The sequence below is a fragment of the Bos taurus genome, chromosome 14 (genome assembly GCF_002263795.3).
Source record: "Bos taurus isolate L1 Dominette 01449 registration number 42190680 breed Hereford chromosome 14, ARS-UCD2.0, whole genome shotgun sequence".
Classification (NCBI taxonomy): domain Eukaryota; kingdom Metazoa; phylum Chordata; class Mammalia; order Artiodactyla; family Bovidae; genus Bos; species Bos taurus.
Genome location: NC_037341.1, coordinates 64440973 through 64468424, shown reverse-complemented (window position 1 = coordinate 64468424; position 27452 = coordinate 64440973). Strand labels below are relative to the sequence as shown.

The window sequence follows — 27452 nt, the reverse complement described above, 5'->3', positions numbered from 1 at the left end:
GCCAGGTACCCACCCCCCGGCCGGAACCAGGGGTGGTGTGGCCCTTCCGTTTTCCTGCAGACAAAGCTGAGGCTGAGAAGAGGCCCGCAGCCTGGTCCCCACGCCGATCCTGGTGTGGCTGCTCAGGGCCATCCTGGGGCCTGGGCCCCGCCCTTCCTCGCGCTAGTGGGAGTCGCCTCTCCCGCCGCCTCCTCTCTGCTCCCTCGTGGCATCCCTAAGGCGTCATTCTCCCGGGAGGGTCCCGCTCCGGGCGTCAACTGGAGAATGTCAGCCCACAGCTGCCTGCTTGCCCAAGGGAGTAACCGGCCAGCCTCCTGAAGCCTTACCCCCTCTCCTCCTCAGAGCAATCAGCAATCGAATCGCCTGCTTTTGTTTGAGAAACACTTGAGCCATGTGCAAATGTCATGTAAACTTCAGTGAGGAGCCCACTCTTTCCTTTTATTTTTCCGAGTAATTGCCATTTGTCCAGCAGCCAAGTGGTACACGGAGAGGGGAAGACTGCTCTGGGTATTTCCAAATATTACAAACGTCTGAAAAACAAGTTGCTCTGGGAAAAAAAAAAAAAAAATCTATAAAAAAAGGAAGCTTCAGAGCTGAAATTTTGCAGAGCAGGATTTTCAAGGGTATCTTCTGTTTATTTGTTTGCAAAGGAATTTAAAACTGTGTTGCTTGGCCGCCTGCCCGCTGAGCATCTGAAGGAGTTTGCATCTCTGGGAGATCAAAGGGGCCCAAAGCAGGGAGACCAAAGGTCAGAAACGATGAGCTTGAAAGGACCTGCCCTCTCTCCAGGCTGCAGTTCTGTACACAAGGCCTCCTCTCACAGCGGCCAGCTGAGTGAGGCTCTGACAGGAAGCAGTGAGATGTTTCAAGTTCAGGTGCAGTTACCAGAAATTGTTTAAGTCCTAACGAACCTGCAGGGATGTGGGGCATGGCCGGTGATAACGTGTGGGAATGGGGACCTGGGGTGGAGCAGCTGCTTAAGGAGCGAACCCCTCACTGGTGGCGTGGCTGCTTTGGTGTAGGTAGGGGGCGGGGAGGAGCGGGACATGGTCCTCAGGAGTCAGCAACCCCCAGGCTCGGGTTCCAGGTCCCTATCTTTGTGACCTCAGGGCTTCTCTTCTGTAAATTCGTGCTGGAAATGACACTGCCGTTACTAGAAGTAGTGGTGGTCTGTTGCGTGCCAGATGCAGCGTCCGTGCTTGGTCAGCAGCACCTTCATTATGTTATGGTAGCAGGGGAACGAGAAGGGCCGTCTGGTTCCATCGAGACCAGAGACCAGACCTCTTCAGCAAAGAGAGCCATCTGACCAGTGGCTGGGGCGTCTTGGCTTTAGCTTTAGTCCGGTTGCTGTAACCATAGGAAGTGACTGTGAGGTTACCGTGGAGGCCTTGGGTCATTATCTGGCAACCGTGGGACCTCTTTCTGCTAAGAATTGTGACCTTGCATACCCTCTGCTGTGGGCAGGAGTGCTTCCTCCCCACTGTCCAGGATCTTGGACGGAGGCACTCAGCAGAGGAGACCTGAGCTGGCTGGCATGTGGCTGTTTCCATCTTGGCTGATCTGGGCTCTTCCCACCCAGAGATGCCCACACCCACTCCCTGTTTTCCACTGTCTGAGACTGTGCGGGGTGGTAGAAATCACTTATGTGGGGAGCTGTGATTCTGCCTTTGTGACGTCACCCTTTGGAGCATGGCTCCTATTATTAACCAGGATAAATAATCCCAAACCTTTGAACTTTGCTATAGTCATCATGTTTTGTACACACTCCTCCATGCAAGGGAATCATTTAGGCTGTCTATGGAAATTGCAGTAGGCTCATGGAGTCTTTCAGAATCGAAAGTTAATTTCCGCAAACCTAGGAGTTCCAGGAATGATGTGAATCTGGTTGCGCCTGCCAGCAGTGCTCTGACCCTGGGCCCCCAGGAGCTCCGCTCCCAGCAACACACCATGAGCAGTGTGTCCATTTCTGTGCTCCTCGGACTAAGGTTGACCCAACCAGCTTCCTTTCTTGAAAGAGTTCAATAACTGTATCCCGCATGATCACTGGGTCATCTCAAAACGTCTGGTCCTTGATGTATGGCAGGAAGAAAAAAGGGAGGCTAGAATGGATTTGTCGCCATGTAATACATCCCCAGAAATGGTGTATAAAACCGCTGCATGCCAGTAAGTGCCCAGCTGAAGTTAGAGCTGTTTATATATATATAATAGCCATGCTTAGTGAAATAAAAAACCTAGTTCCTCAGTTTCTTCCTTTATAAATGACCTAGTTAGTAAAAATATATTTAAATAACACTTCATACATGACGTAAATATAAATGACCTAGTTAGTAAAAATATATTTCAATAACAATTCAGGGTTGTCAGAGCACTTCCACATGAGTCATCTTGTCTGGTCTTCAAACCCTAGATGTGGATGAAGTTAGTTGACTTGCCCAGGTTGTGCATCCAGAAGGGACAAGAGCCTGGGTCTTTCCACATGTCACCCACCCTGAAGGGCTCCACGCCTGGAAACAATCAGGATGTGGGGAGACTGAACAACTGAAAGTTGCAGAGTAGGAAAAACACATTTCCCCCAAATGTTTATGAGTTTGATGGGCCTTCTTGACTCAGCTCAGCCCTCATGAGGACACTGTGGAGTGTTATGAGGCTCTTGAAAAATCCAAGGACATCTATAGCTGCCTGGCCAGGCCCATCGCCCCGGGTCAGCAAGGAAATGATGGCGCAGAGAGGGATGCCACCAAAGCTCCTGGAGGAGGTCTACAACTGTTTTCAGAAAGCAGTGGCTTTTGGAAGAACTGTCCAGCCTGCAGAGTTGGCGTCAACTCTAAGTGCAGGATTGCCCACACTTAGCAGCTCTGTTCCCCGGACAGCCCCACTTTCTACCTCAGCCTGGAGCCTGCTGAGAGGAGATGTGAGCTCCATGTGGCACTTACCGGGCACGTTACCTCCCAGATGGGACTTCTCTCTCATGAATACCAAAGGCAGGCTGTCAGAACTCCCTTCTCTGACTTAAGAGTTAGTTGCTGGATTTCCCAGCAGCCACGCCCCATCTCCATGGCCACTCTCGGGATGACGTTCAGAATCCCGGCCACAACACCTCCACCAGGTGAGTCAGGACGTGGGCGCCCAGAAGGTGCTGGCCCGCGGTCCCCCTGGTGCCGCCCTCAGCCATCAGCACCCTGCGTTCCAATTAGAAGGGAGTTTCGGAACAACGAGCATGCTTCCTTCTCGGTTTGCTGATCTGTTCTGGTCAAAAACAAGCGAGCCTCAAGCTGGGATACCCAGTACACTCTGTGGGGCTTGTTTGTCCGTGGAACGGTGAGCTTTGGAGCGGTGTCACAGCCTGTGCCTCCACCATCGTGATTAAAAACAAAAAAGCCCAAAATAAAATTACAGCATGCAACACGGCAGCACTGGAACAGCCACACGGGCAGAACATCAATAGTGACCAAGCCTAAAGCTGAGCGAGTCACAGAAGAGGTGAGGAGAGCCTTTTCGTTTCCTTGCTTCACAGAGCAAGCCCCCCTCTTCCACCAAAGGAAGGGCAGGAAAGGAAGCACGGCTGGGACTTCCCTGGTGGTCCGGTGGTTAGGCCTCTGCATGTCCCTCCCACGTGAGGGCATGAGTTTGATCCTTGGTTGGGGAACTAAGATCCACAGGCCACGCAGCACGGCAATAAAAGAAAAGGAGAAAGCGAAGCCAGGCTGGCCGGCACAGGAAGGGTCCCTGGAAGCCCCCTCCCCTCCCTGCTTCACCTCGTCACATCACAGCCAGCTCCACATGGCTGCCCTCCATGGCCTGATGCCCAGCAGACAAGTTTTGGGATCCATTTCCACTACCTAAAGCCTCAGAGCAGAGTTGGAGTATACAGCAGTAAATAATTTACCGGTGGTGGGATTTGGCTGGATCAGGCTTATGGAGAAAGCCCCTCTGCCTCTTTGAGAGCTGCTTCGTGGGCGGGGCTGGGGTCTCAGGCAACCGGGCCCTGTGTGTACGTCGGGCCAGAATCCCACCCGGGACCCCGGGACCCCACAGCTCCTCCTCTGCCTCTTAGGATCTAACACTTGTCACAGTGTTCAGGCTTCCCACTTCGGGGACGGCCAGAAGAGGTTATCTATCAAAGCCCCAGTAACCGAGCCTTCACTGCGGCCGGGGGCTGGAGAAAGTGGAGGATCAGAGGGGAGCCTCGCTGCGGTTCCTCTCTGCGCTTAGGCAGGTGGAGGTCAGAGCCCGGGGTGGGGGCTGCCCCAGGCACAGGCCTGACATGTTAAGGGAAAATGGGAGATTTTCACCTGCCCCCCTCCTAACTCAGTTTTAATAGTCTTAATGGAAATCTGCACCTGAGAAAAGACGTTTCTACCAGAAAAATGCAAAGGCAATTAATTTGATAGTAGATTTGTTATTATTTACCCCACCTTTTCTGCTCTCAGCATGGGCGTCTTTCAAAGAAATCAGGAAGTGACATCGCAAAGGCTATATTCTTTTATATGATGCTTTTCATTTTGACCTGCCTGCCGTGAGATGATTTGAAGAGAAGACCCCAGGGTTCCCGCCCCTCCCAGTGCAGCGGGTTCCGTTAATACTTCCCAGCTGCCCTGACCTCATAGATGGAGAACAGAACCTCAGATTCCTCAGACTGAAGACGCGAGGCGAGCTCCCAGCCCAGGCCCCGAGACTGGGTGTCGTAGAGCGCCTGAACCGCCGTGGCCTGTGGTTGCTGACCGCCACGGCGGCCCAGGCCAACCATGAGCAGCCTCCTCTGCTTCCAGCATCATTTGAATAAGAGGTTTGGGAAGCTGTGGTCTAGGCTGGGAAACAGACCCTTCGCTTCAGGTCACTGTTAATCTGTCAATATATAAACTTAAATGGCGCTGTCAAAATTTGGAAGAGTGGAATCCATGAAGAATGTTCCCTTTATAACTGACACCAAGGAACTGGCCTTTTTGTTTTACTGGATTTTGTTCAATGGAATATGACTTGAAATTAGCAGGTCATTAACTGAGACCTGGAAATCTCCCTTTACCCAGGAGACTTTGAATTAGTGGCATTTGGAATAATGGGATTTGACATTAGCTAAAATTTCTACCCAGGGATGGTGCATTTTCATTAATCCTAGCAGGTTTGAGTTGAAAACAGAATTCTGTCAAGAATTGTAATGAAATTTTTACCTCTTGCTGGGTTAGGGAACCCTTCACTCCGTTGTGGCAGAAAAATCTGGATTTTTGAGGCCTTTTACTCAAACTCACCCCTGGTCCCTCAGAGTGCAAGGAGCAAGGAGGGGACCCACAGAGGCCGAGGGATTCACACGCCAGCTCCACGCCTGGCCCGGCTGCCCACTGGGAAAGCTGTTAGAGCAGACAGCCGTGAGTTCTGGGCTTCTAGCTGTTCTCAAGTGAAGAGTTAAGTGGCCAATCCTCAGTTGAAGTGAGAGAAAAGGAGATTTTTCCAAGACTGGTCAAGAAGAGAAGCTTGTTTTATAAACAGGATCAGTGACTAGCTTGGTGGTTAAGAATGAGGCTGTGACTCTGACTCCCTAGACCCAAATCCTGGCGCAAGCACAGGACAGCTGTGTGACCTTGGGAAAACTCCTTAACCTCCCTGTGCCTTGGCGGCCTTGTGCTGAGGATAAAACCACGACTCCTGAGGATTGTGAGAATTAACGATCTCCTACAAGTGAGCCCTTAGCATACAGTAAGCCCTTGAGACAGACTTACTGTAATAGAAATAATTATTACGATATCAATAATTAGTCTTACTATGTAATTCTTAATATATTAATATTATGTTATACTAAACGACTGCTCTTATTCTTACTAAAAGAGCGAACAAGAAAGAGGCTCGCCCTTTTCAGGTTTTTCATCCCCAGATTCAGTGAAAATATATTCTGCTCACTCTCCTAAGGAATTGTTCCTGCTTTTCTCTAAACCGTGTTGCTTGATTTCTGGAGAAAGGTGTGTGGGTGCACTTGGAAATAGGCTGGCATGTTTATTAAATTCTAAACTGAACTTCATAGATCCTGGCTGTGTTGGGTCAAACCTAGTCAGAACATCATGTTTTGATGAAGATACTGCAATAATAAATGTCTAAAATAGCCTCAGTGTACTTAGATAAATGGTAAATGAGTGCATGGTAGAGCGCTTTATAATGAGGGTGGGGTTTCATTTTCAATCCAAACAAAACTGTTCCAGATTGAAAGCTTTCCCTTTCTCAGGATTTCATGCCTCCGTCCTTACCCAGGCTTTCATTATTTTTCAGGTGCAATTGCTGGTATAGTTGATCAGCCAATGCAGAACTTCCAGAAAACATCGGAGGCTCAAGCTTCAGCAGGACACAAGGCCAAGGGTGTTATCTCTGGCGTGGGGAAAGGAATCATGGGGGTGTTCACGAAGCCCATCGGAGGGGCTGCTGAGCTGGTGTCACAGACTGGCTATGGTGAGTCCTGGAGAACTGGCCAACTCGGACGTCACTGGTTAATTTGCGTTACTATACCAAGGTTTCCCTAAGATAATCTAGCCCCTCACATGACCAAGGAGTGAAAAATAAAATAGATAAAGCTATAAATAATAGTTCTTTTTCTCACCTCCTTAGGCTTATCTACACGAAGAATAGAATTAGACTACTACTAATAAATTATGATAAAATTATAGAGCTAGGAAATCAATTAGTAATTTCAGTGTATATGTGTCATGGAATCTTTTTATAGTCATTTAACAAAGCAGGCTTTAATGAAAAGTAACGAGTTAAAGGTTGAGGACAGAAAGTCGAATATATTGAAGCAGAGAGTAGACTTACTTTTTCTGGTGAGCAATTTGAAGAAATGAAAGAGCACGCATGTGTCGGTGGATGCATGCACACTGCCCGTGCAGCTTGGTGTCAGGCATGGCTTTCTCGCCATCAGACTCTGTTGCTATTGCAGCCAGGCCCAGTCTCCCGGCCAAGGTCAGCACAGGCGCATCATCTGCCACTGAAAACCATTCCCAGAGCAGACTGGTGCAGAGAACCCAGGCTCGTGGAACTACCGCCTTAGGATGGTGCCAGGGCTCTCCACAAAGCCATGTGCACGCAGTGGGGGTGTGGGAAAGGAAGCACCTCTTCCTGTGCTAATTTTCTGCATTCTGGGCAGAGCACATTACGTGACTTTACATAAATAGTTGTTCCATCACTAAGTCATGTCTGAGTCTTTGTGACCCCATGGACTGCAGCACTCCAGACTCCTCTGTCCTCCACTATCTCCAGAGTTTGCTCAAATTCATGTCCATTGAGTTGGTGATGCTATCTAATCATCCAATATAAAAACAGAAGTCTTTTAAAAGTGAAATAAATGCATAGATACTACAATAAATATGGTACTTTACCTTGAAGACAGTTTGACATTTGCTTGTGGAAATGAGTGTCAGCAGGTCTGCAGTGTAAGTTACTGCAAAATGGTGACGGTCAGTCAGTTCAGTCACTCAGTCGTGTCCGACTCTGTGACCCCATGGACTGCAGCACACCAGGCCTCCCTGTCCATCACCAACTGCCGGAGTTTACTCAAACTCATGTCCATTGAGTCAGTGATGCCATCCAGCCATCTCATCCTTTGTCATCCCCTTCTCCTCAAATAGGTAACTGGAATTACTTTTTTTTTTTGGCCTCACCACAAGGCTTATAGTGGAGAAGGCAATGGCAGCCCACTCCAGTACTCTTGCCTGGAAAATCCCATGAACAGAGGAGCCCGGTAGGCTGCCGTCCATGGGGTTGCGAAGAGTCGGACACGACTGAGCGACTTCACTTTCACTTTTCACTTTCATGCATTGGAGAAGGAAATGGCCACCCACTCGTGTTCTTGCCTGGAGAATCCCAGGGACGGGGGAGCCTGGTGGGCTGCCGTCTACAGGATCGCACAGAGTCGGACACGACTGAAGCGACTTAGCAGCAGCAGCAAGGCTTACAGAATCTTCCTTAGTTCCCCAACCAGGGATTGAACACTTGCCCTTGCAGTGAAAGCACAGAGTCCTAACAGGACCGCCAGGGGCTCTGGATTTATTACCTTTGTGCCTAAAATCGGTATCATTTGGTCATGAAGTGGTGGCTGGCTGGCACCTCAAACAATGGGCAGGCACTCTGCACGTGTAGCTGCATCTGGCCGTAAAGTCCGCGGGGTACATTTGACTGCGGCTCTGCGCCTTGCTAGATCTGACAAGAGGCAGCCAGATTAGGGCATAAAACCCATGTCTGAGAGGAAGAGAGCAGGAAGAATGCCCGCGCTCAGGCAGCCATCCGGAGCGGCTCCTTTAGGAGACCACACAGACAGGAACATGTGTTCCCGCCCCTTCCCCTCGCCGCCTCCCCGTCACGCCTGCCTCCCTCTCCTCCCATGAATGACGTTTTCACTCACAGGGAAACTGACAAAAAGTACTGCTGCAACTCATAACTGGACAAAGTTAAACGCTCCCTTATCAAATACTTACACATTCACAGAAACAGTATTCCTTTTGCCATGGATGGCAGCAAGATAAAGTCAACTTAGACTTCATAAATTCCTCTGGTCTTGAAAGCGCCCTTGTCCCTCACTGCGCGTTTCCCAAGGCTGTGGGGTTTCTCCCTTACGTAAGAGCATCTCAGAGCAGAGCTTCACATGGCCTCATTGGTTTCCATCATTCTTGTAAAAGTTTTATTACCTCTCTGAAGGTTTTACAAACCACTAACTCTTAGTCTAATGACTGTGCCTCGTTTATAAACATTTACAGGCCCTCAGAAAGCACACAGGCTGTACCATCTCTGGTTCCGGAGCGTCTCTGGAGGACTGCGTGGCTGCCGCAGGGTGCCCTCGTTTGGTGCTGGCACCGGGGAGAGCGTGTAATAAACCAGAGGCCCCGCGAGCGCTCATAAATATATATGGATTCATGTCTAACAGCTGGACCAAGTCATTTAAATACTGTATCTAGGCAACCACACGCCTTTGTGTGCATCTGTGTTGTGTTTTTTATTTGACCAGCCACACCGCAGATAGACATATTGTAATATTAAGCAAGGAAGTCAACTAACAGTCTTTTGTGTCACATCAACTGTAAATGATGTGTAAGCTATTGCTCAGGCCTGACTATTCCCAGGAGCATTATGCTTCCTCTAATTGCCCGCCTGTACTTGGACTGTAGCTCATTCATATTTCAGCTTGCAGCTAATAGAAGATCACCTGGGTTAAGAGCATTGCAATGTTTAATGATTATCTATACACTTACTTCCAGAGATGTGACATCATTTTGGATCTGTAGCATTTTACAGATGCCTCTGAGCAGATGACATCACTGTAGCATGAAGCTGTTTTCCAGAAAACAACTAGTAAAACCCCCTTACTTCTCTTACTACAGGTATTTTACACGGAGCTGGACTTTCTCAGCTTCCCAAACAGCGCTATCAGCCAAGTGATCTGCACTCTGACCAGGCTCCAAACAGCCACGTCAAATATGTCTGGTAAGATTATCTGGACGCTGGTTAAGCTGTACATGTGCACTGTATGTTAACAGGGCCTGGCTTCCTCTCAGCTAACGGGCTACCCTTCCAGGGGAGCCCAAAAGGAGCAGCTGTTTTCAGGAGAGGCTGCTGGTCCACAGCTCTGGGCTGGCAGCAGAAGGTCCCACTCAGGGCAGGATGTCCATTGGCAGGGATGCCGGGGCCCGCGAGAGGGCCTGAGGTCATCTGTATCCTAATTAGGGGTGACATTTCTAATGGGGGGAAGAGGACTCACCAAACCAAGGGGTATCTTTGTCTTCAGGAGGAGCTGGGTTCGATTGACCAGAATCAGAATTAAAGTGACAATTACACATTTCAAGATGAAATGAATCATCAGATTGGTGAGGGCCCTTGCATTGGTTCAAACTGTGAGCCCTGAGAGGTGAGCATCTCTCCCAAGCTGGCTGTGGCCTCACCTTTCTCCTCTGATGCAGGAAGATGCTCCAGTCTCTGGGCAGACCGGAAGTGCACATGGCCCTGGAGGTTGTTCTGGTGAGGGGCTCAGGCCAGGAGCACGAGGGCTGCCTGCTGCTGACGTCAGACGTGCTCTTCGTGGTGAGCGTCAGCGAGGACACCCAGCAGCAGGCCTTCCCAGTCACGGAGATCGACTGCACACAGAACCGCGAGCAGAGCAGCTTGCTCATCGTGCAGCTCAAGCAGCCCAGAGTGGCCTGTGACGCAGAGGTACTTTTCGACAGCGGGGTGCCTGGGGTTAGCTGCCGGCAGCATTGAGACCCAGGGTGAGCACAGGTACCGGGCGTCTGTGAGCCGGCAGCCTCTGCAGTGGGCGCCAGAGACTGGGAGGGCTGCCAGGGGCAGGGGCGGCAGAAGGCCGGTGGACTCACCGCTGGGGCTCAGCCACCCGAGAGTCCAAGGTCGGTTGTTGTGGGGCCGGGGTGCAGGAGCTCTAGAGTGAGCGGGTCTGAACAAGCCGGGCCAGGACCAGGGCAGCGATTCCACAGAGCAGGCCTCCAGGTCTGAAGTCCACAGGGCAGGCCCGAGTCTGCGCGTGGCCTGGGAGTGCTGCAGCCAGTCCCTCCAGCAGGGACGAGAGAGAAAGGGCCACCCAGGAGCGAGGGGCGTCACGCGTGCAACAAGCACAGGCACCGCCTCCCTCAGCCCCAGCTCCTGAGAGCTCGGGGTCAAACTTTTGTCTCCAGCTCTCTCCCACCCCCTGCTCTGTCTTCCACGCGGCTCTGTGTCCCCTTCCCCGTAGGACATTTCCCACCCCCTGAGCGCTACACACTACCTCCTGGGGACACTGCGTGGGCTCCGGGGGCAGGCTCCCTGGCCACACAACAGCTGGGAGGGGGGGTGCATTCTGGGAGTCGGGGGCCAGAGGTGATCGTGGGCTTCCTGTCGTCCAGACCAGGGTGAGCACATGCACCCACTGGAACCCTGCTCTGCCCCTGCCTCTGCCTCCCTGCTGATGGCCTGATCCTTGGGGCCCCGAGAGCTGACCTCGGAAACGGACATCTTTTCCCACACAGCTAGATTGGGGTTGGATCAGAGTTTAAGTGGAACCTGCCTGTCCTAACATAGGGTCTGAGTAGCTCCCAGAAAGGACAGCCAACCTTGCCTCTGGCAGGTCCTGCGTGATTCCTTCTTTCATTATGTTCTTCCTGGTATGGGAGCCTGCGTCTCCCTCACACCACCGTTTGGGTAAAATTATCTGAGAAGATGGAAGGCAGCCAACCACAACAACTCTGAGATTTCTCTAGTTTCTTGGATCATAATCAGTCAGGCTTTAAGCTGGGGCTTGGCACTAAGACTACATTGCTGGTTTGAGTTGATGACTTTCTGGGAATAAACAGAGGTCAGATGTCCAGCCTGACTTTATTAGATCTGCCAAAATCTTCTGATCCGGTTGACAATAAAGCAGCAATGATCTGGCTACAGGCCTTGGCAGGGGATAGTATCATTATCTTCAAGTCCCTGGTCCTTAACGAGAAGCTTCCAAAGCCCTGAGGAGTATCTGGGACCATCATTATTCTTCAGTTGGCTTGGGAAATATTTCAGATCTTAAACTATTGAGACTAGAGAATCAGCATTTGCTGTTAAACTGTTTTCAACTGTGATCCTTCTTTGGCTTTTCTGCTTGAGAAGAGTACTGTGGGGAATTGTAGCTGGAGGGGAACACACCTCAGCTTCCCTGGGGGTTACTGAGATGGCAGGTGGAGTCACCACCCGAGACGTTTTCCAGCCTGAGACCATGGGATCACTGACATTGTGGACACCATGCTCACCACTCGTTTCCCAAGGGTGCTCAGGATGAAGGGGTCAGGGTGAAGGGATTGGCTGCAACAGAGGCAGGAAGAGATGACTGGGAGCAGGAACACTGCAGGGCAGCTTACACAGCAGCAGGAGGCACTGGGCAGACCAGCAGACTTGCAACCCTTCAGCCTCTAAATTCCACTTTCTCACCCTTTACCTCTAACCCCAACTCCTTACTAACAAACAAAAAACAACTGCCCCATTCATCCTGTGTTCAAACCTTCCCCCACTCACTCCAATGGAGACCCAGGCTGCAAAACAAAAATGCACAAAAAATATTTTTTGGAGACAGTAGATGCTTCCTTAATAATGCTCTGATCCAATCTTTCCAAAATGGCAGTGGGGGTCGCTCAGCAGAGTGCTGCCTGACGGTGCGTTTCCCTCAATGGCCGCGCCCAACCTAAGCCTCGGGCAGAAACCTGGGCCGGGAAGCCTACCCACCGTCTTCCAGTGAAAACAAAAGAATAGTATTTTAAAATCTTTACATGAAATGGCTTTTCTGGGATTTTGCTCTAGATGCTAGCAAACATAGCTCCTTTGAATTTTGGAAGGAATTAATTTGTAGATGACATCATTCAGTATATTCAAATACGGCAGGATTTTTTTTTTTTAATCAGCATTTGCTTTTCTTAGTTAAATGCAGCCATTTGTAGGGTAATAATTGCTTAATATGCCTGGCACATTATTGAAATCCCTTATGAGAGGCTCAAAATGAGTCAGAAGGTCAATTTATTCCTTGGCCATGTTCCTTTCACAACACGGGTTTTCCTGTGCTGCTGTTCAGGAGGAGCAATTAAGACTCTTGTGTATTCGAAGCTTTCCAGCTGAATCCTGACCCCATCAGATGATATCATCAGAGTTCTGGCTTTTGCCTGGTGGTGCACAGCTTTCATCTGTCAGGGAATCTTTGGGGGCCTTTATTTTCTTTCCCAAATTTAAAAATATGAGACTGAACTCTAATGGACGCCCTACTTATTTTTCTGGCAGGCTGACCTCTCTTTACCATCCCACTGGCTTTCTGCCGCTTGTAAGACAGCCTTGGCTGCGCTGTCTCTGTGCCCTACACAGAAATATATACATTCTTTACTACTATTTCAAGAACTCCAAAGTCCTCATTAAAATGTTTGTAAGTCTTCCAGAGTAGTCTTGCCAACGTTTGGTAGGTAAAGGCCATGGAGAGGTCAGCGGCTACCTGATTCCCAGAGACCAGCGGCTTACACTGGAAACGTCCCACTCCACTTGATTTACACAGTGGACCGCTACAGAATTCCAGGAAGGGGGTAATTTATAGCTCCACTTGCCCGATGGGCACTTCCTGAGAAAATCTCTCTCAAGAGTTTGGGTAGCGCATCAGTTCTTCTATTTGAGCTCCACTGAAGACGTGCCAGACCCTGGCGGACCATGAGTGCACTGTGCATCCTCCCTCTTCTCCATAAAAACTTCCCCTTCCTCTGCCCAGTTTTTTTAATTTTCTCTAGCTTTAAATCCTAATATTTATAAAAGCGGAAAATGTTACAGTTCAAAAGGTATTTGTTTTCTTAATGCTCTGTCCAAAGCCACTGGTTTGAAAGAGGTAGACGTTCTATCTGGAGAGGTTTCCAGAAACAAGCAGAGCTTTTATCTCAGAGTTTAATGTTGATTAGAATGAAACAGAGCAAAGATACCTTTCTCCTTTTTTCCTGGACTAGGCTACCAGAGAACAGTGACAGATGTTTTTAAGAGTAAAATATTCCCAAACCGTCAAACATGGGACTTTTACACACCAAGCGCTTATTCAGTGGCTTTAGTAGGTAACCTACAAGGCGAAACATCCAGTATATCAATGCAAGAGAAGGAGTAATCTTGTTATGGAAGTGTCCTTAAGAGGGTTTGGAAACTGAAAACTTCTTTTGGGTCGCAGGTGGATGGAGTTCGAGAGAGACTGTCAGAGCAACAGTATAACAGACTTGTGGACTACATCACAAAGACCTCTTGTCACCTGGGCCCCGGCTGCTCCTCCGTGCAGACGTCATGCCCTGTGGTGGCTGTGGAACCGCTCCCCTCCACTGTGAAAACATACCATTATATGGTTGATCCACATTTTGCCCAAGTTTTCATTAGTAAATTTACCATGGTGAAAAATAAAGCCCTGAGGAAAGGGTTCCCTTGAGTCCCCTCCAAGGTGTTGATTGCTGCTTGTGCCATTATTTTTGAAAAAGAAACCTAATGAGCTCTTAACATCTATTGTGGACACGAAACCACTGTTCAATTCAAACTCTTCCTTTTTCCTACAACTAAGATACTTCAAAATTGAGTGATTAAAAAACTTAGTCCTTTCCTGTTTGGTCTTATCGTGTATTGAAAATACATTCCTTTTTGCTCTTTTTGCTAAAATTTCGACTTTAATTAAGATTGTCAACTCTGTAGTCAAGCGTTGGAAACAGATGTAAACTTTATCTCCTGCTGCATCTCTTTTTAGGATGAGACATCATCTTTGCCTAACACCCTTCTCTGCAGAAGTTTAGCTTTAAATGAAATTCAATGCTTAAGATCTTACTGTTTAACTTGTTAATGTTATTTAAACGTGATGCTATTTTAAGTGAAAGCTGCCATGTACATTTCTACTCTAAACTTTTACTGAAATTTTACTGATGACTTATCCAGGTACATTTTGGAAAAATGTCTTTCTAATCTGTTTTGCTAGGCAAGCAAATCTTTTTTTGTCTACTGCTAAAAACAGATCCAGGGTGCTCAGGTGAGTTTCTTTAGTTCCATAAGCAACACACTACTGGGGAACTCCCACTACTGGATACTTTTATGGACGGACTCACCCTGATGCCTTAGCCAAGTCAAGGACCCTAACACTAACCTTAACAATAGTTCATTTTGATGACTTAGCATGATCCAGCATAAAGATATTACCATGATTTTTTGTTTTTAAAAAATGGATTTGGCTCAAGATCCTAGGTCACCACGTACACCTTGAGCATTCAGTAAAAATTTGATACTCCAACTAAAATACATTTTTACTTATTACATCCAAACTTGGGCCTACAACCTGATACCTACAGTTGTGAGATGCTAAGGAATTTCAGTTTCAAATGTCTGCTTTAACTTAAGCCTCACATGTTACTGGGCATAAGAAAGAGATCACTGCATCGTTGTTTACTGTTAATGGACACTTTAGGCTGAATATGAAAAAAATGGCTCCACCATTACTTTGCTATATCATACTCATTTAGGAAAGTGATAGTTTTGTCAACCACAAGAGTGACTATTTTTAAGCTTGTAAATATGTATTAAGTCTTGTATCTTTTATGATAAATTTGCATACTACTAATTGTTATATGAAATTGTTTAAAATAAAACAAATTCTTGAATTACTGATCATACATAAACGTGGGTTCTTAAAATGCAGGTTTCACTGATACCCAGGTTTATTACAGCTTACATTATTGGACTCAAGAATTCTGCACAAGAAAATTTGTTAACCTAATTAAAGAACTGGGGATTCAGTTAGTTTTCACTAAAATGACACAATTCTTAAAGCTCTTTTGATCACAACAAAAACAATTACTAAAGGAGAGAAAGCTCCTAAGCCCTCCTCTGAAAAATGTTACCACACTCTCAATTAGCAAATATCAGTCAACCTCAATTCCAATTAAAAAACTTTTTTTGTGTATTTCATATTGTACACGCATACAGTTAGGCCTTCAATAAAGTGGTAACTGAATAAAGAACCTTAAATGTACCTATTACATCTGCCCAATGGCTGGATCCAGTAGGGCAATCTGATACCAATGAAGTCCAAAGACATTTTATTGGAAAGAGTGTCTGGGGGTTCAGGATGGGGAACACATGTACACCCGTGGCGAATGCATGTTGTTGTATGGGAAAACCAATACAATATTGTAAAGTTAAAAAAAAAAAAAATTAAAATAAATAAATAAAGTTACTTTCCAAATTCAAAAAAAAAAAAAAAAAAAAATCCCTGACCAATTCTAATCCAAGTACCCCAAACTCTACATGTCGGTAAGAATAACTGAACAAAGACTTAAGTGTCGACAGTATGTTAATTGTTTGTTTATTGAGAGACTATTTCTCACCCCAGATAGTCATAGTTTCATAGTTCAGGAACACAGGAAAGTGACAAACTTCCAGGGAACTCAACCCAAAGAAATTCTGTGGAGAAAAACAGAGTGACCAAGTTAACGACAGTCATTCTCTTAATACCTCGCCACGCTGGGTCCCCTGAGCGCTACTGCCACCGATGCGGGCCACGTTTTGCTCACTCACCCTTAGTCCAGGAGCAGCCCCAGTCAGGCTGCCTGGGCTCCAGGTCCATTCTCCCCTATGCTCCCTAACCTCCCTGTCCAACCTCTATTCCATTTGGGGCATTCACATCTTTTTCTGAGGTTTCTTGCTTTCATGTACCAAGTTCTACCTTTTTTTCTTCAAGTCCACCCCGTCCGTTCCAGTCTCATACCCATACAGTTCTTAAAAAGCAGCAGTCCATTTGTTCTAAACTTGTATTCTTGTCTCCAAATCTGCTCCTCTTTTTATTGTTTTTTAAGCAATCAACTTCTTATAAGTAAAAGGTAAAAAAAAAAATGTGTTTACAAAATCAGCCTGTTAACATCTGATTATGAAAAGTATAACCACTGCGAAAGCTTTGAAAATTTCAAAGGTACGAGAAAACAGCAGTATTAAGATAACACACACAAGAAACTAGTATTTTCTTTATCTTTTTACCTTCAGCCTTTTTTGTTATGCACTTTTAACACAGATCACCCTTTACATAAAACATTCTTAGTTTTCTATTTTAGTAATTCCTGTTACTTTGTGATTGTCAATTCTAACGGACATAACAGTCCATGATGGAAATTACAATTCCTATCAGTTTTCCAACCACTGGGAATAAACTTTTTTTCCTACTACTATATATTACATATATTCAACTATGGCTACTTAATACATGTATCGATCTGTGACTCAGATACTTCTTAATATAAGCAACTACAGAAACGGAATGTAACAGAATTGAATCTAACACTAGGCAAAAGTTATTTATACTCAAAATTATCCTTAAATTTTAGACACAGAATCTTAATTCACACTGTCCATGAGGCAGTGGACCTTGACTACCCAACCAGAATCTAGAAAGCCACCAAGTCACCTGTGGACATCCAAATAACAAACCATAAAAGGTTTCCAGTGCTTCAGGGAAGAAGGAAAAGAGCAGACCTTGCACACAGTGTTCTGGGCTGTCTGAGGGCCTCCCCAGGGACTATTTCTATCTTTATCTCGAACACTGGTGACAATGGTGACTGTGTTTAAGGGACTTATGAGACACCATCAAAAAGACCAACATTTGTATTGTGGAGGTGCATGAAGGGACAGAGCATTTATGTGAAGAAATACTGGCCAAAAACTTTCCAAATCTGAAGAAAGAAATGTATATACAAACATGTTACTTGGAAGTAAGATGAACCCAAAGTCTCTTAACATCAAGACACATTATAATCCAACTGTCAAAAACCAAAGACGATGAATCCTGGAAGCAGTAAGATTCACCGTCTATAACGGAGCTTCTATAAGATTATCAGTAGACTTCTCAGGAAAATGTCCTTCAAAAATCAGGAAGAAATTAAGACACTCCCAGATAAACAAAAGCTAAAGGATAAGGAGTTCATTACTACTAGATCTGCAAGGAGAACTGTTCAATTTGAAACAAAATTACACTAGACAATCACTCAAAGCCATACTGAAATATGAAGCTCCCTGGCAAAGGTAAATATGTGAATAAATATAAAAGCCAGTGTTAATCATGTTTCATATCCCCACTTTCAATTTTGTAGTATTTAAAAGGCAAAAGCACTAAAAAAAAAAAAAAAAAGACATCTGTGTTAATGGGCACAATATCTAAAAATGCCATTTGTGACATCAATAACAAAGTAGGGGAACAGGGTTGTAAAAGATAATTTTTGTATGTGATTAAATTTTTGTATGTGTGTTATCAGCAATTCAAAATAGACTATAACAATAGGTTGGTTTAAACGTCCCAAACAAAAGTCATGGATCTGAGGAATGGATACAAAACAAGGTCCAACTACAAGCTATCTACAAAAGATTCACTTTAGATCCAAAGATACACATAGTTTTGAAGTTAAGGATGAAAAGAGACTCCATACAGGCAGCAATCTAAAGAGCAAGAGTGGCTATACTGTTAGCAGATAAAACAGACTAAGTCAAAACATGCTACAAACACAAAGGACATTTTATAATGGCAGGTCAGTCCACCAAGAAGGCAGATTATACATACACCAACCATGAGAGCCTGGAAATATATGAAGCAAACACTAACAGAATTGAAGGAAGAAATAGACAGCTCTACGTAACAATAGGTGACTTAGAATGTAAAATCTTACAGAAAAACTAAACAAACTCTTTGGCAAACCTATGGCTATAATTGAAATGACCAGACAGAAGAGCATTAAGAAAATAAGAGGACTTGAACACTACAGACCAATCAAATCTCATTCTACCCAACATCAGAATATGTATACTTTTTCTTAAGTGCATATGGATTAATTTCCATGTTAGGTCATAGAACAACAGATTTTAAGACTGAAATCACATAAAGTATCTTTGCTGGTCACAATGGATGAAACTAGAAATCCTAACAGAAGGAAGAGAGATAGCAAGGGAACATTTCATGCAAAGATGGGCTCGATAAAGGACAGAAATGGTATGGACCTAAGCCAGAAGCAGAGGATATTAAGAAGAGATGGCAAGAATACATAGAAGAACTATACAAAAAAGATCTTAACAACCCAGATAACCACGATGCTGGCTCACCTAGAGCCAGGCATCCTGGAATGCGAAGTCAAGTGGGCCTTAGGAAGCATCACTATGAACAAAGCTAGTGGAGGTGATGGAATTCCAGCTGAGCTATTTCAAATTCTAAAACATGATGCTGTTAAAGTGCTTCACTCAATATGCCAGGAAATTTGGAAAACTCAGCAGTGGACACAGGACTAGAAAAGGTCAGTTTTCATTTCAATCCCAAAGAAAGGCAATGCCAAAGAATGCTCAAACTACTGCACAACTGCACTCATCTCACACGCTAGTAATGCTCAAAGTTCTCCATGCCAGGCTTCAAGAGTACATGAACCGTGAAATTCCAGATGCTCAAGCTGGTTTTAGAAAAGGCAGAGGAACCAGAGATCAAATTGCCAATATCTGCTGGATCATCAAAAAAGCAAGAGTTCCAGAAAAACATCTATTTCTGCTTTATTGACTATGCCAAAGCCTTTGACTGTGTGGACCACAACAAACTATGGAAAATTCTGAAAGAGATGGGAATACCAGATCACCTGACCTGCCTCTTGAGAAATCTGCACGCAGGTCAGGAACAGTTAGAACTGGACATGGAACAACAGATTGTTTCCAAATTGGGAAAGGAGTACATCAAGGCTGTATATTGTCACCTTGCTTATTTAACTTCTATGCAGAGTACATCATGAGAAATGCTGGGCTGGATGAAGCACAAGCTGGAAATCAAAGATTGCCAAGACAGGCATCAATAACCTCAGATATGCAGATAATGCCACCCTTATGGCAGAAAGTGAAGAACTACTAAAGAGCCTCTTGATGAAAGTGAAAGAGGGTGAAAACGTTGGCTTAAAGCTCAACATTCAGAAAACTAAGATCATGGCATCTGGTCCCATCACTTCATGGCAAATAGATGAGGAAACAGTGGAAACAGTGACAGACTTTATTTTTGGGGGCTCCAAGATCACCGCAGATGGTGACTGCAGCCATGAAATTAAAAGACGCTTGCTCTTTGGAAGAAAAGCTATGACCAACCTAGAGAGCATATTAAAAAGCAGAGACATTACTTTGCCAACAAAGGTCCATCTAGTCAAGGCTATGGTTTTTCCAGTAGTCATGTATGGATGTGAGAGTTGGACTGTAAAGAAAGCTGAGTGCTTTTGAACTGTGGTGTTGGAGAAGACTCTTGAGAGTCCCTTGGACTGCAAGGAGATCCAACCAGTCCATCCTAAGGAGATCAGTCCTGGGTGTTCATTGGAAGGACTGATGATGAAGCTGAAACTCCAATACTTTTTGGCCACCTGATGCGAAGAACTGACTCACTGGAAAAGACCCTGATGCTGGAAAAGATTGAAGACAGGAGGAGAAGGGGATTACAGAGGATGAGATGGTTGGATGGCATCACCGACTCGATGGACATGAGTTTGAGTAGGCTCTGGGAGTTGGTGATGGAGAGGGAGGCCTGGCATGCTGCAGTCCATAGGGTCGCAAAGAGTCGGACACAACTGAACAGAAGGAAGACAGAAAAATCCACAAATACGTTGAGATTAAACAACATACTCTCCAACCACCAATGGGTCAAAGTAGGTTTAAGAAGAAAAGTTTAAAAGATCAAGTCAACAACCTAAGTTTACCCCTCAAAAGGTAGAAAAGAAAAGCAAGCTAAACCAAAGCCACAGGAAATAAAGATTATTATAAACATACCAAGAAATAAAAAGATAATATTAACAGACTTTAACTAAGTAAGAAGATTAAATCCACAATCAAAAAACACTCAACAAACAAAAGGCTGGGATAAGATGGCTTCACAGGTAAATTCTACCAAACATTTTAAAAAAGTTAACCCCAATCCTCCTCAAACTCTTCCAAAAAACTGAAGAGGGGAACACTTTCAAATTCACTCTATGTATTTTTTAACTTGCATATATTGATGACAACTTAAACCTGTGTATGGGAGAGAGACTGCCCTTCCATGTTTTCCTGTGTCTCTCATATGTCCACATCTGACTAACCATCTTATTTAAAAATACAAAACATTTGGGGCTTCCCTGGTGGCTCAGTGGTAAAGAATCCACCTGCCAATGAAGAGATACAGCTTTAATCCCTAATCCGGGAAGATCCTACATGCTGCAAAGCAGCTAAGCCTGTGCACCACAACCACTAAGCCTGTGCTCGAGAGCCTGGGAGCTGCAATGACTGAGCTCGTGAGCCACAGCTACTGAAGCCTGTGCGCCCAAGAGCCTGTGCTCTGCCAACAAGAGGAGCCCCTGCAAAGAAGAGCCCCCACTCACAGCAACTAGAGAAAAGCCCACTTAGCAACAAAGACCTAGCACAGCCACAAATAAAATTAAAAAAAACAAAACAAAACACATTCTATAAGACCATCAAATATATTAAAGACAAATTACAGAGCAATATCCCAAATATAGATGCAAAAATCCCTCATAAAATACTAGCCAACAATTCAACAGTTCATTAAAAGGATTACACACCATGAACAAGGATGATTCAACATGTGAAAAATACAACACACCGCAGAAGGACAAAAAGTCACATGATCTTTTCAACTGATTCAAGAAAGCATTTGAAAAATTTAATACCTTTCCATGATTAAAAAAAAAATTCAAATAAAGAATAGGAAGAAAAACTACCTCAACATAATAAAAGTGATATATGAGAAACCCACAGCTAATATACTCTCCTCTAAGGTCGGGGGGGGGGGGGGGGCGGCGGGGAAGGATGCACATTTTGGCCGCTTCTCTTCAACACAGTACTGGAAATCCTGCTGCTACTGCTGCTAAGTCGCTTCAGTCGTGTCCGACTCTGTGCGATCCTGTAGACGGCAGCCCACCAGGCTCCCCCGTCCCTGGGATTCTCCAGGCAAGAACACTGGAGTGGGTTGCCATTTCCTTCTCCAATGCATGAAAGTGAAAAGTGGAAGTTAAGTCGCTCAGTCATGCCTGACTCCTAGCGACCCCATGGACTGCAGCCTACCAGGCTCCTCTGTCCATGGGATTTTCCAAGCAAGAGTACTGGAGTGGGGTGCCATTGCCTTCTCCGACTGGAAATCCTAGCCAGGGCAATTAAGGAAGAAAAGAAATGACATCCAAATTGGAAAGGAAGAAGTAAAGCTATCTGCAGATGATCTGATCTTATATGCAGAAAACCTTCAAAGATTGATCGATCTCTCTCACACACACAAAACTGTTAGAATAACTCAGCAAAGCTGAGTAGTGTTTCTATACACTAACAATGAATAATCAGAAAAGCAAATTAAAACAATCTCGTATTAGCATTAAACTACAATTCTTAGGAATAAACTTCAACAAGGAGGTAAAAGACTTATATACTGTAAAGTATAAAACATTGGTGAAATTAAAGAAACAAATAAATGGAAACACATCTTGTGTTCATGATCTAGAATACTTGTAACTGTCAAGATGGTCACACTACCCAAAATGATCTGTATAATGCAATTCCTACCAAAATCCCAACAGCATTTGAGAAATAGGAAAATCCATCCTAAAACTCATGTGGATTATCAATAAGACCATGAACAGCCAAAACAATCTTGAAAAAGACAACAAGGCTAGAGGACTAACACTTCCTGATTTCAAAACCTGCTATAAAGGTATTGAATCAAGAGTGTAATATTGGCATAAAGATGGAAATATAAACTAATGCAATAGACTAGAGTCCCAAAATAAACCCGTCCATATAGAGAAAAACACCAAAGGTACTAAAACTAATGGGAAAATATTTTCAAGAGATGGTGTTTGGAAAACTGGATATTCACATGCAAAAGAATGAAGCAAACCATTTCCTTAACATCATATCCAAAAATTAACTCAAAATAGATCAAAGACCTAAAGGTAAGAGCTAATAAAACTATAAAACTTCAGGAAAAAAAGTAATACTTTATGACAGTGAATTTGTTAATGATTTCTTAAATATGACACCAAAAGTACAGGCAAAAAAAAAAAATTAGAATCCCCTCAGAATTTCAAATGTCTATTCATCAAAAGATACAATTAATAGACTGAAAAGGCAATTAGAGAATGGGAGAAAATATCTAAATCATATCTGATAGGGGCTTTTAAATAACTCCTACAACTCAACAAAAAACTGTCCGATTAAAAATGGGCAAAAGACTTGCATAGACATTTCTCCAAAGAAGTTATACAAACAGCTAACAAGCATGGGAAAAGAGGCTCAACATCATTAACCATTAGGGAAATACAAATGAAGACCAAAAGAAAACAATACCTAACACTCATTAGGATGGCTACTATCAAAAAACCAGAAAATAAGCGGTGGCAAGGACATGGAGAGACCCTTGCACACAAAACTTAGTGAAGTGTAAAATAGTGCAGCCACTATGTAAAAGAGGATGGTGGTTCCTTAAAAATTTAAAACCAGAACATCGTATGGTTTAGCAACTCCACTTCTGAGTATATACTCAAAATAGTATTAAAAGCAGGGTATCAAAGAGATATGCACACAGAACAGCAGCATTATTCACAAGAGCCAAAAGGTGTATAAGGAATCCAAGTCCATTAACAGATGAATGAATAACAAATGAAAAACAAAATGTGGTATACAGATAAAATGGATTACTCAGCCTTAACAAGGAAGAAAATTCTCACACAGCTGTAATGAATAAACCTTGAGGATATTACATTAAATGAAATAAGTCACTATTCCACTTAACATGAGGTACCTAGACAGAAGCATGGTGACTGCCTGGGGAAGGCGGAAATATTTAATGGGTACAGAATGGATCCCCATCTGCAAGATGAAGAGTTCTGAAGACCAGCTGTGCAACGATGTAAAGGTACTTGACGATACTGAACTGTTCGTAATTAAGACCGTATGTTTCATGTATACACACAATCGAAAGGTTTTAAACAGTAACTTCAAATAACTGTATTACCTTTATATTCCAAATCACTTTGCACTCTGAAAGATACCAGCCTTCCTCATCTCCTCAAAATCTTTCATGGAATCATAATTTCTGTAGAAGTCTGCATATGCCTTCTTTCTTTTTTCAGCTACAGCAAACTAAAAGGTAACAATCACATTCAGGGTTTATTTTTTAGATTATTAGAAACAATATCTAAAGACAATGTAAATGACCAAGCTTCTGTTCACCTTGAAGCCTATCATTTTATTAAATAAGTAATTAGGGCTTCCCTAGTGGCTCAGTGGTCAAGAATTCACCGTGGTTCAATCCCTGGGCCCAGAAGAGCCCCTGGAGAGGGAAAGAGCAATGCACTCCAGTATTCCAGTATTCCTGCCTGGGAAATCCCATGGACAGAGAAGCCTGGCGGGCTGCAGTCCATGGGGTCACACGAGTTGGACATGACTTAGCAACTAAACAACAAAGAAGTAACTAAGTTAAAATGAACTTTTTAGGATGGATCCTAATCTGACTAGCATCCTTACAGGAGGAAAAAATTCAGACAGAAACATACTAACACATATAGGACCATGTGATGAGAGGGAGAAGACAGCCATCTTCTACAAAGTCAAGCAGAGAGGCAGCAGAAGAAATCAACCCCAAAGTTTTTTTGGTTGTTTTTGGCCACACTTGTGGCAGGTGGGATCTTAAGTTTCCCAACCAGGGATAGAACCCGTGCCCCCTGCAATGGAAGCTTGGAGTCTTAACCACTGGATGGTCAGGGAAGTCCCCGACAACTATCCTGATCTTGGATTTTTAGCCTCAAAAATTTTTTCTACTGTGGAAGCCACCCACTTTGTGGTATTTTGTTATGGCAGCCCAACCAAAGTAAGCTTCATTTAAAGATGGAAGACAAGGCATCTGGAGAATAAGAAATACTGTCCCCATCACACTGAAGTGGTAGAGAAAGGTAAGAGCAAGGGAGCACCCTACAGAGGGAATTTCTTTAAAAGACTCTATGAGCTATCTACGAAAATGAAATATATTTTCAAATTGAAAACATTTTTCGACCGCGAGCACAAAGTAAAAATAAAACATACATACCTTATAGAAAGTTGCAAACCCCAGAGAGACCATGAATGCGCCAACAATATGAAATCGCAGACGTCTGGCCAGAAGGCCACGCATCTGAGGTTTTGCCAAAGCAGTGGACATGGCAGTTTTTCTTCTCGACGACTAGAATGAGAGAGAGCTCTTAGAACTCTTATGCACAATACATTTTAGTACCTAGAGACACAAGCAGGACAGTGGACCAACTCCTCTACCAAAACCTAGGATCTTTAGGGGCTTAGTGACTTCATCTTTTTCCCTTTCACACGCTGAACGACCACCCTAAATAAGCAAGCCGGTTGCGACCCAACAGTAACCGGGGAACAAGAATGACACAGGCCTCTCCGAATTACAGGAAAGATCAGCAGTGGCTCTAGATTGATAGCACAAGTGCAAACAACTCTACCACCAATTCATTTAATCCTGTGAGACAGGTGTTTTCCCGTTTTACTGACAAAAACCTGGACGCACGAAGGTTAAGGAAACATTTCAAGGTCGCGCAGTCAGGACTAACACCCGGGCGGGCCCCCCAGCAGGTCCCCCGGGCCCTCGGCGAGCGCCGCCCGCGCGGGGAGGGAAGGCCCTGCGCGCGCGGGGGCGGCTGCGGGAGGGAGGCCCGCCCCCGGCCCCCAGCCTCCCAACCCCAACCCCAAGGCTACCACAAAGCCGACGGCGCCCCTCCCGCCCGGGGCCCGGAGGAGGGGGAAACCGCTCCCTTTCTGCAGGTGAAAACACCGGGACCGGACAGGTCAAAGGACGCCGCCAAGGTCACGCTCAACGCAGTGAGATACGCAACGGTCCCCGGGGCCGGGCCGGCTGCCTCCGAAGCCTGGCGGTCCCTCCAGGCCCCTCTCACGCCCCTCAGCAAACCCGGGGTCCCCGGGAGACCCTCCCCGAAGAGGCCGCAACGCCGGGAAGCTGGGGTCGACACGGGCCAGAGGTCCGAGGTTTCCCGACCCTAGAGATGGAGAGTAACGGCTAGAGAGGCAGACCGGCAGCGGGAGGCGGCAGGCGGGGTAATCCAAACAAGGGAGGAGGTAGGCACACGACTCACCTCAACCGCGACGTCCTCTCAGGCTGATGGAGAAATGGACGGCGTTTCCGCAGCGCGCAGGCACCTAAATAGAAGGAACGGAGAGGGGACCCGGCTACGGTGGCCGAAAGAGTCCAAAAAGCCTCCGGCGCGCCTCCCGCTGGTCACAGCTGACGTTAACCAGGGTTTTCAGTCTCTTCCTTGGGTAACTTTGGATTTATTTAGACTTTGACCTTCTGCGTCAGTTTCTTTAGTAAATTGGACATACTGATCTTACTCATACACAGAGTTGATATGAACTGATTAAGGAATTCAAAGATTTTAAATGTGTGAATTTAAATAAATATATACCCTACAAATACAGCACAAATCTTCCTGGACATGCATGGATTGCTCCGACTATGTGCACAAACCAACATTTTCATTATGACTATCCTTATGCATATAGCCACTTGTTTGGGTAAACAGTGAACCAGACAGCCAAGTTCCAGAAGCTCACAGCTCAGCAAATGAGACAGGCATAAACAGAGTAATATCATGAATCCCAACCAGTGGATGCTGTAGTGGACAGCTGACCTAGCTGTTGCAGAAGCAATTACCCGCTTAGCAGAGTTGAACAAATTTTGATGGAAGTACTTGTGTGGACTTTTAGTAAGAGACTGGTGTTTTTAAAGGAAGACATCTGGAAGTTTATGGAAAGTAGTCTGTAAAGGTAAGACTCTTGTGCCTTCAGGGTGTCAGACTTGGTTTTTATTGAAATAACCTGAATTGGTACTGCATTATTGAAGTCAACTCAGCAAGTACTGTGAAGGATTTATAGGCTACATAATATTGATTCAACATATATGGATTGATACCAGGCTCTGCTATTAGGCAGATCATGAAGCAGGTCATGGAGTCTTTGTTCTCAGAGACTTGTTAACAGATGGTTCTGGGGAGTGAAACCTTTCAGTCATAATTGGTGGTTACTGAAGGTCAAAGTAGATTCGTACCTCAGCAACATTTTTCAGGCTACTTATTGTTGTCCCAAGACACAGACTAAACAAACTGAAATGTCAGAGTTTAGAGCAGAGAAAGGTTTATGGGCTTCCCAGGTGGTGGAGTGGTATAGAATCCATCTGCCAGTGCAGGAGACGCAGAAGACAGGGCTTTGATCCCTGCATCAGAAAGATCCTCTGGAGTGGGAAATGGCAACCCATTCCAGTATTCTTGCCTGGAAAATTCCATGGACAGAGGAGCCTGGCAAGCTACAGTTGAGGGGGTAGCAAACAGTCAGACACGACTGAGCGACTAAGTGCACACACAAACAAGCAGAGAGAACAGGCCACCCACCCTCAAAAGAGCTGAATTCCCTGATAGTTTGTGGGGAAGAGTTTTTAAGCGCAAACTTTACCGTGAGGGCTGGAGATTGTGTGACTTTCTTGCAATTGGCTGGTGGTGAAAAAACCAAGCGGTGTCCGGGACTGGTGCGCAGCCTCGCGTTACCATCCTCCACCTGGGTGGGTGAGGGCCTTAGTTCCTGCAGAACTCAAAGACATACTGCTATATATCTAGGAGTTGAGCAATCTGGGAGGTGAGTCTTAGTAAATACAGACCTTAATTAACAGAACTAGAATTTAATAGCCATTAAAATATAACCTTTTTCTCTCTAAAATTACCCTCACTTTTACCACATACAACTAAATTGAGACTAATTTGCTTACAAATTAAGTCTGGTTAACTGATTACATAGGATTTTTACACTGGCTATATTGGAACTTTACATAAGGAGTCTTTGAACTTTTTATAGTCCTCTCAAGGCCAGGAAAGCCATGCCAAGGGCTGGATGAA

General features: G+C 45.1%; 2 protein-coding genes and 1 long non-coding RNA gene across 15 annotated transcripts in view; 2 read left to right on the top strand and 1 right to left on the bottom strand.

Annotated features, from left to right (window-relative positions):
- The window catches only part of VPS13B (vacuolar protein sorting 13 homolog B), an 806276-nt gene extending 791144 nt beyond the window's left edge, over nucleotides 1-15132 (top strand). For all 13 annotated transcript variants that reach the window (XM_059874347.1, XM_059874354.1, XM_005215634.5 and 10 more), the window contains 4 exons: nucleotides 6256-6432; nucleotides 9351-9453; nucleotides 9927-10176; nucleotides 13667-15132. In XM_059874347.1, coding sequence (XP_059730330.1) covers nucleotides 6256-6432; nucleotides 9351-9453; nucleotides 9927-10176; nucleotides 13667-13915 — 779 coding nt within the window. In that variant the 3' untranslated portion in view covers nucleotides 13916-15132. The remainder of the gene's footprint in view (nucleotides 1-6255; nucleotides 6433-9350; nucleotides 9454-9926; nucleotides 10177-13666) is intronic.
- Nucleotides 15133-15799: 667 nt separating this feature from the next.
- On the bottom strand, nucleotides 15800-25774 carry COX6C (cytochrome c oxidase subunit 6C). The gene is made up of 4 exons (NM_001244111.1): nucleotides 25644-25774; nucleotides 24584-24715; nucleotides 23513-23640; nucleotides 15800-15927 (listed from the first exon to the last, which is right to left on the bottom strand). The coding sequence occupies exons 2-3, from the start codon at nucleotides 24692-24694 to the stop codon at nucleotides 23527-23529; spliced, it is 225 nt and encodes a 74-aa protein (NP_001231040.1). The 5' UTR covers nucleotides 24695-24715; nucleotides 25644-25774; the 3' UTR covers nucleotides 15800-15927; nucleotides 23513-23526.
- A 5-nt stretch (nucleotides 25775-25779) lies between these two features.
- LOC132342150 (uncharacterized) overlaps nucleotides 25780-27452 on the top strand; it is a 162701-nt gene continuing 161028 nt past the window's right edge. Inside the window, exon 1 of the long non-coding RNA XR_009490400.1 lies at nucleotides 25780-26334. This is a non-coding gene — a long non-coding RNA (uncharacterized lncRNA). The remainder of the gene's footprint in view (nucleotides 26335-27452) is intronic.

Bases quoted from the DNA above. Each gene is read 5' to 3' on its own strand.
- COX6C (NM_001244111.1), bottom strand. From the start codon at position 24,694: ATGTCCACTGCTTTGGCAAAACCTCAGATGCGTGGCCTTCTGGCCAGA. The intron at 23,641-24,583 runs GTATGTATGTTT...GTTACCTTTTAG, and splicing joins GGTTTGCAACTTTCTATAAG to TTTGCTGTAGCTGAAAAAAG.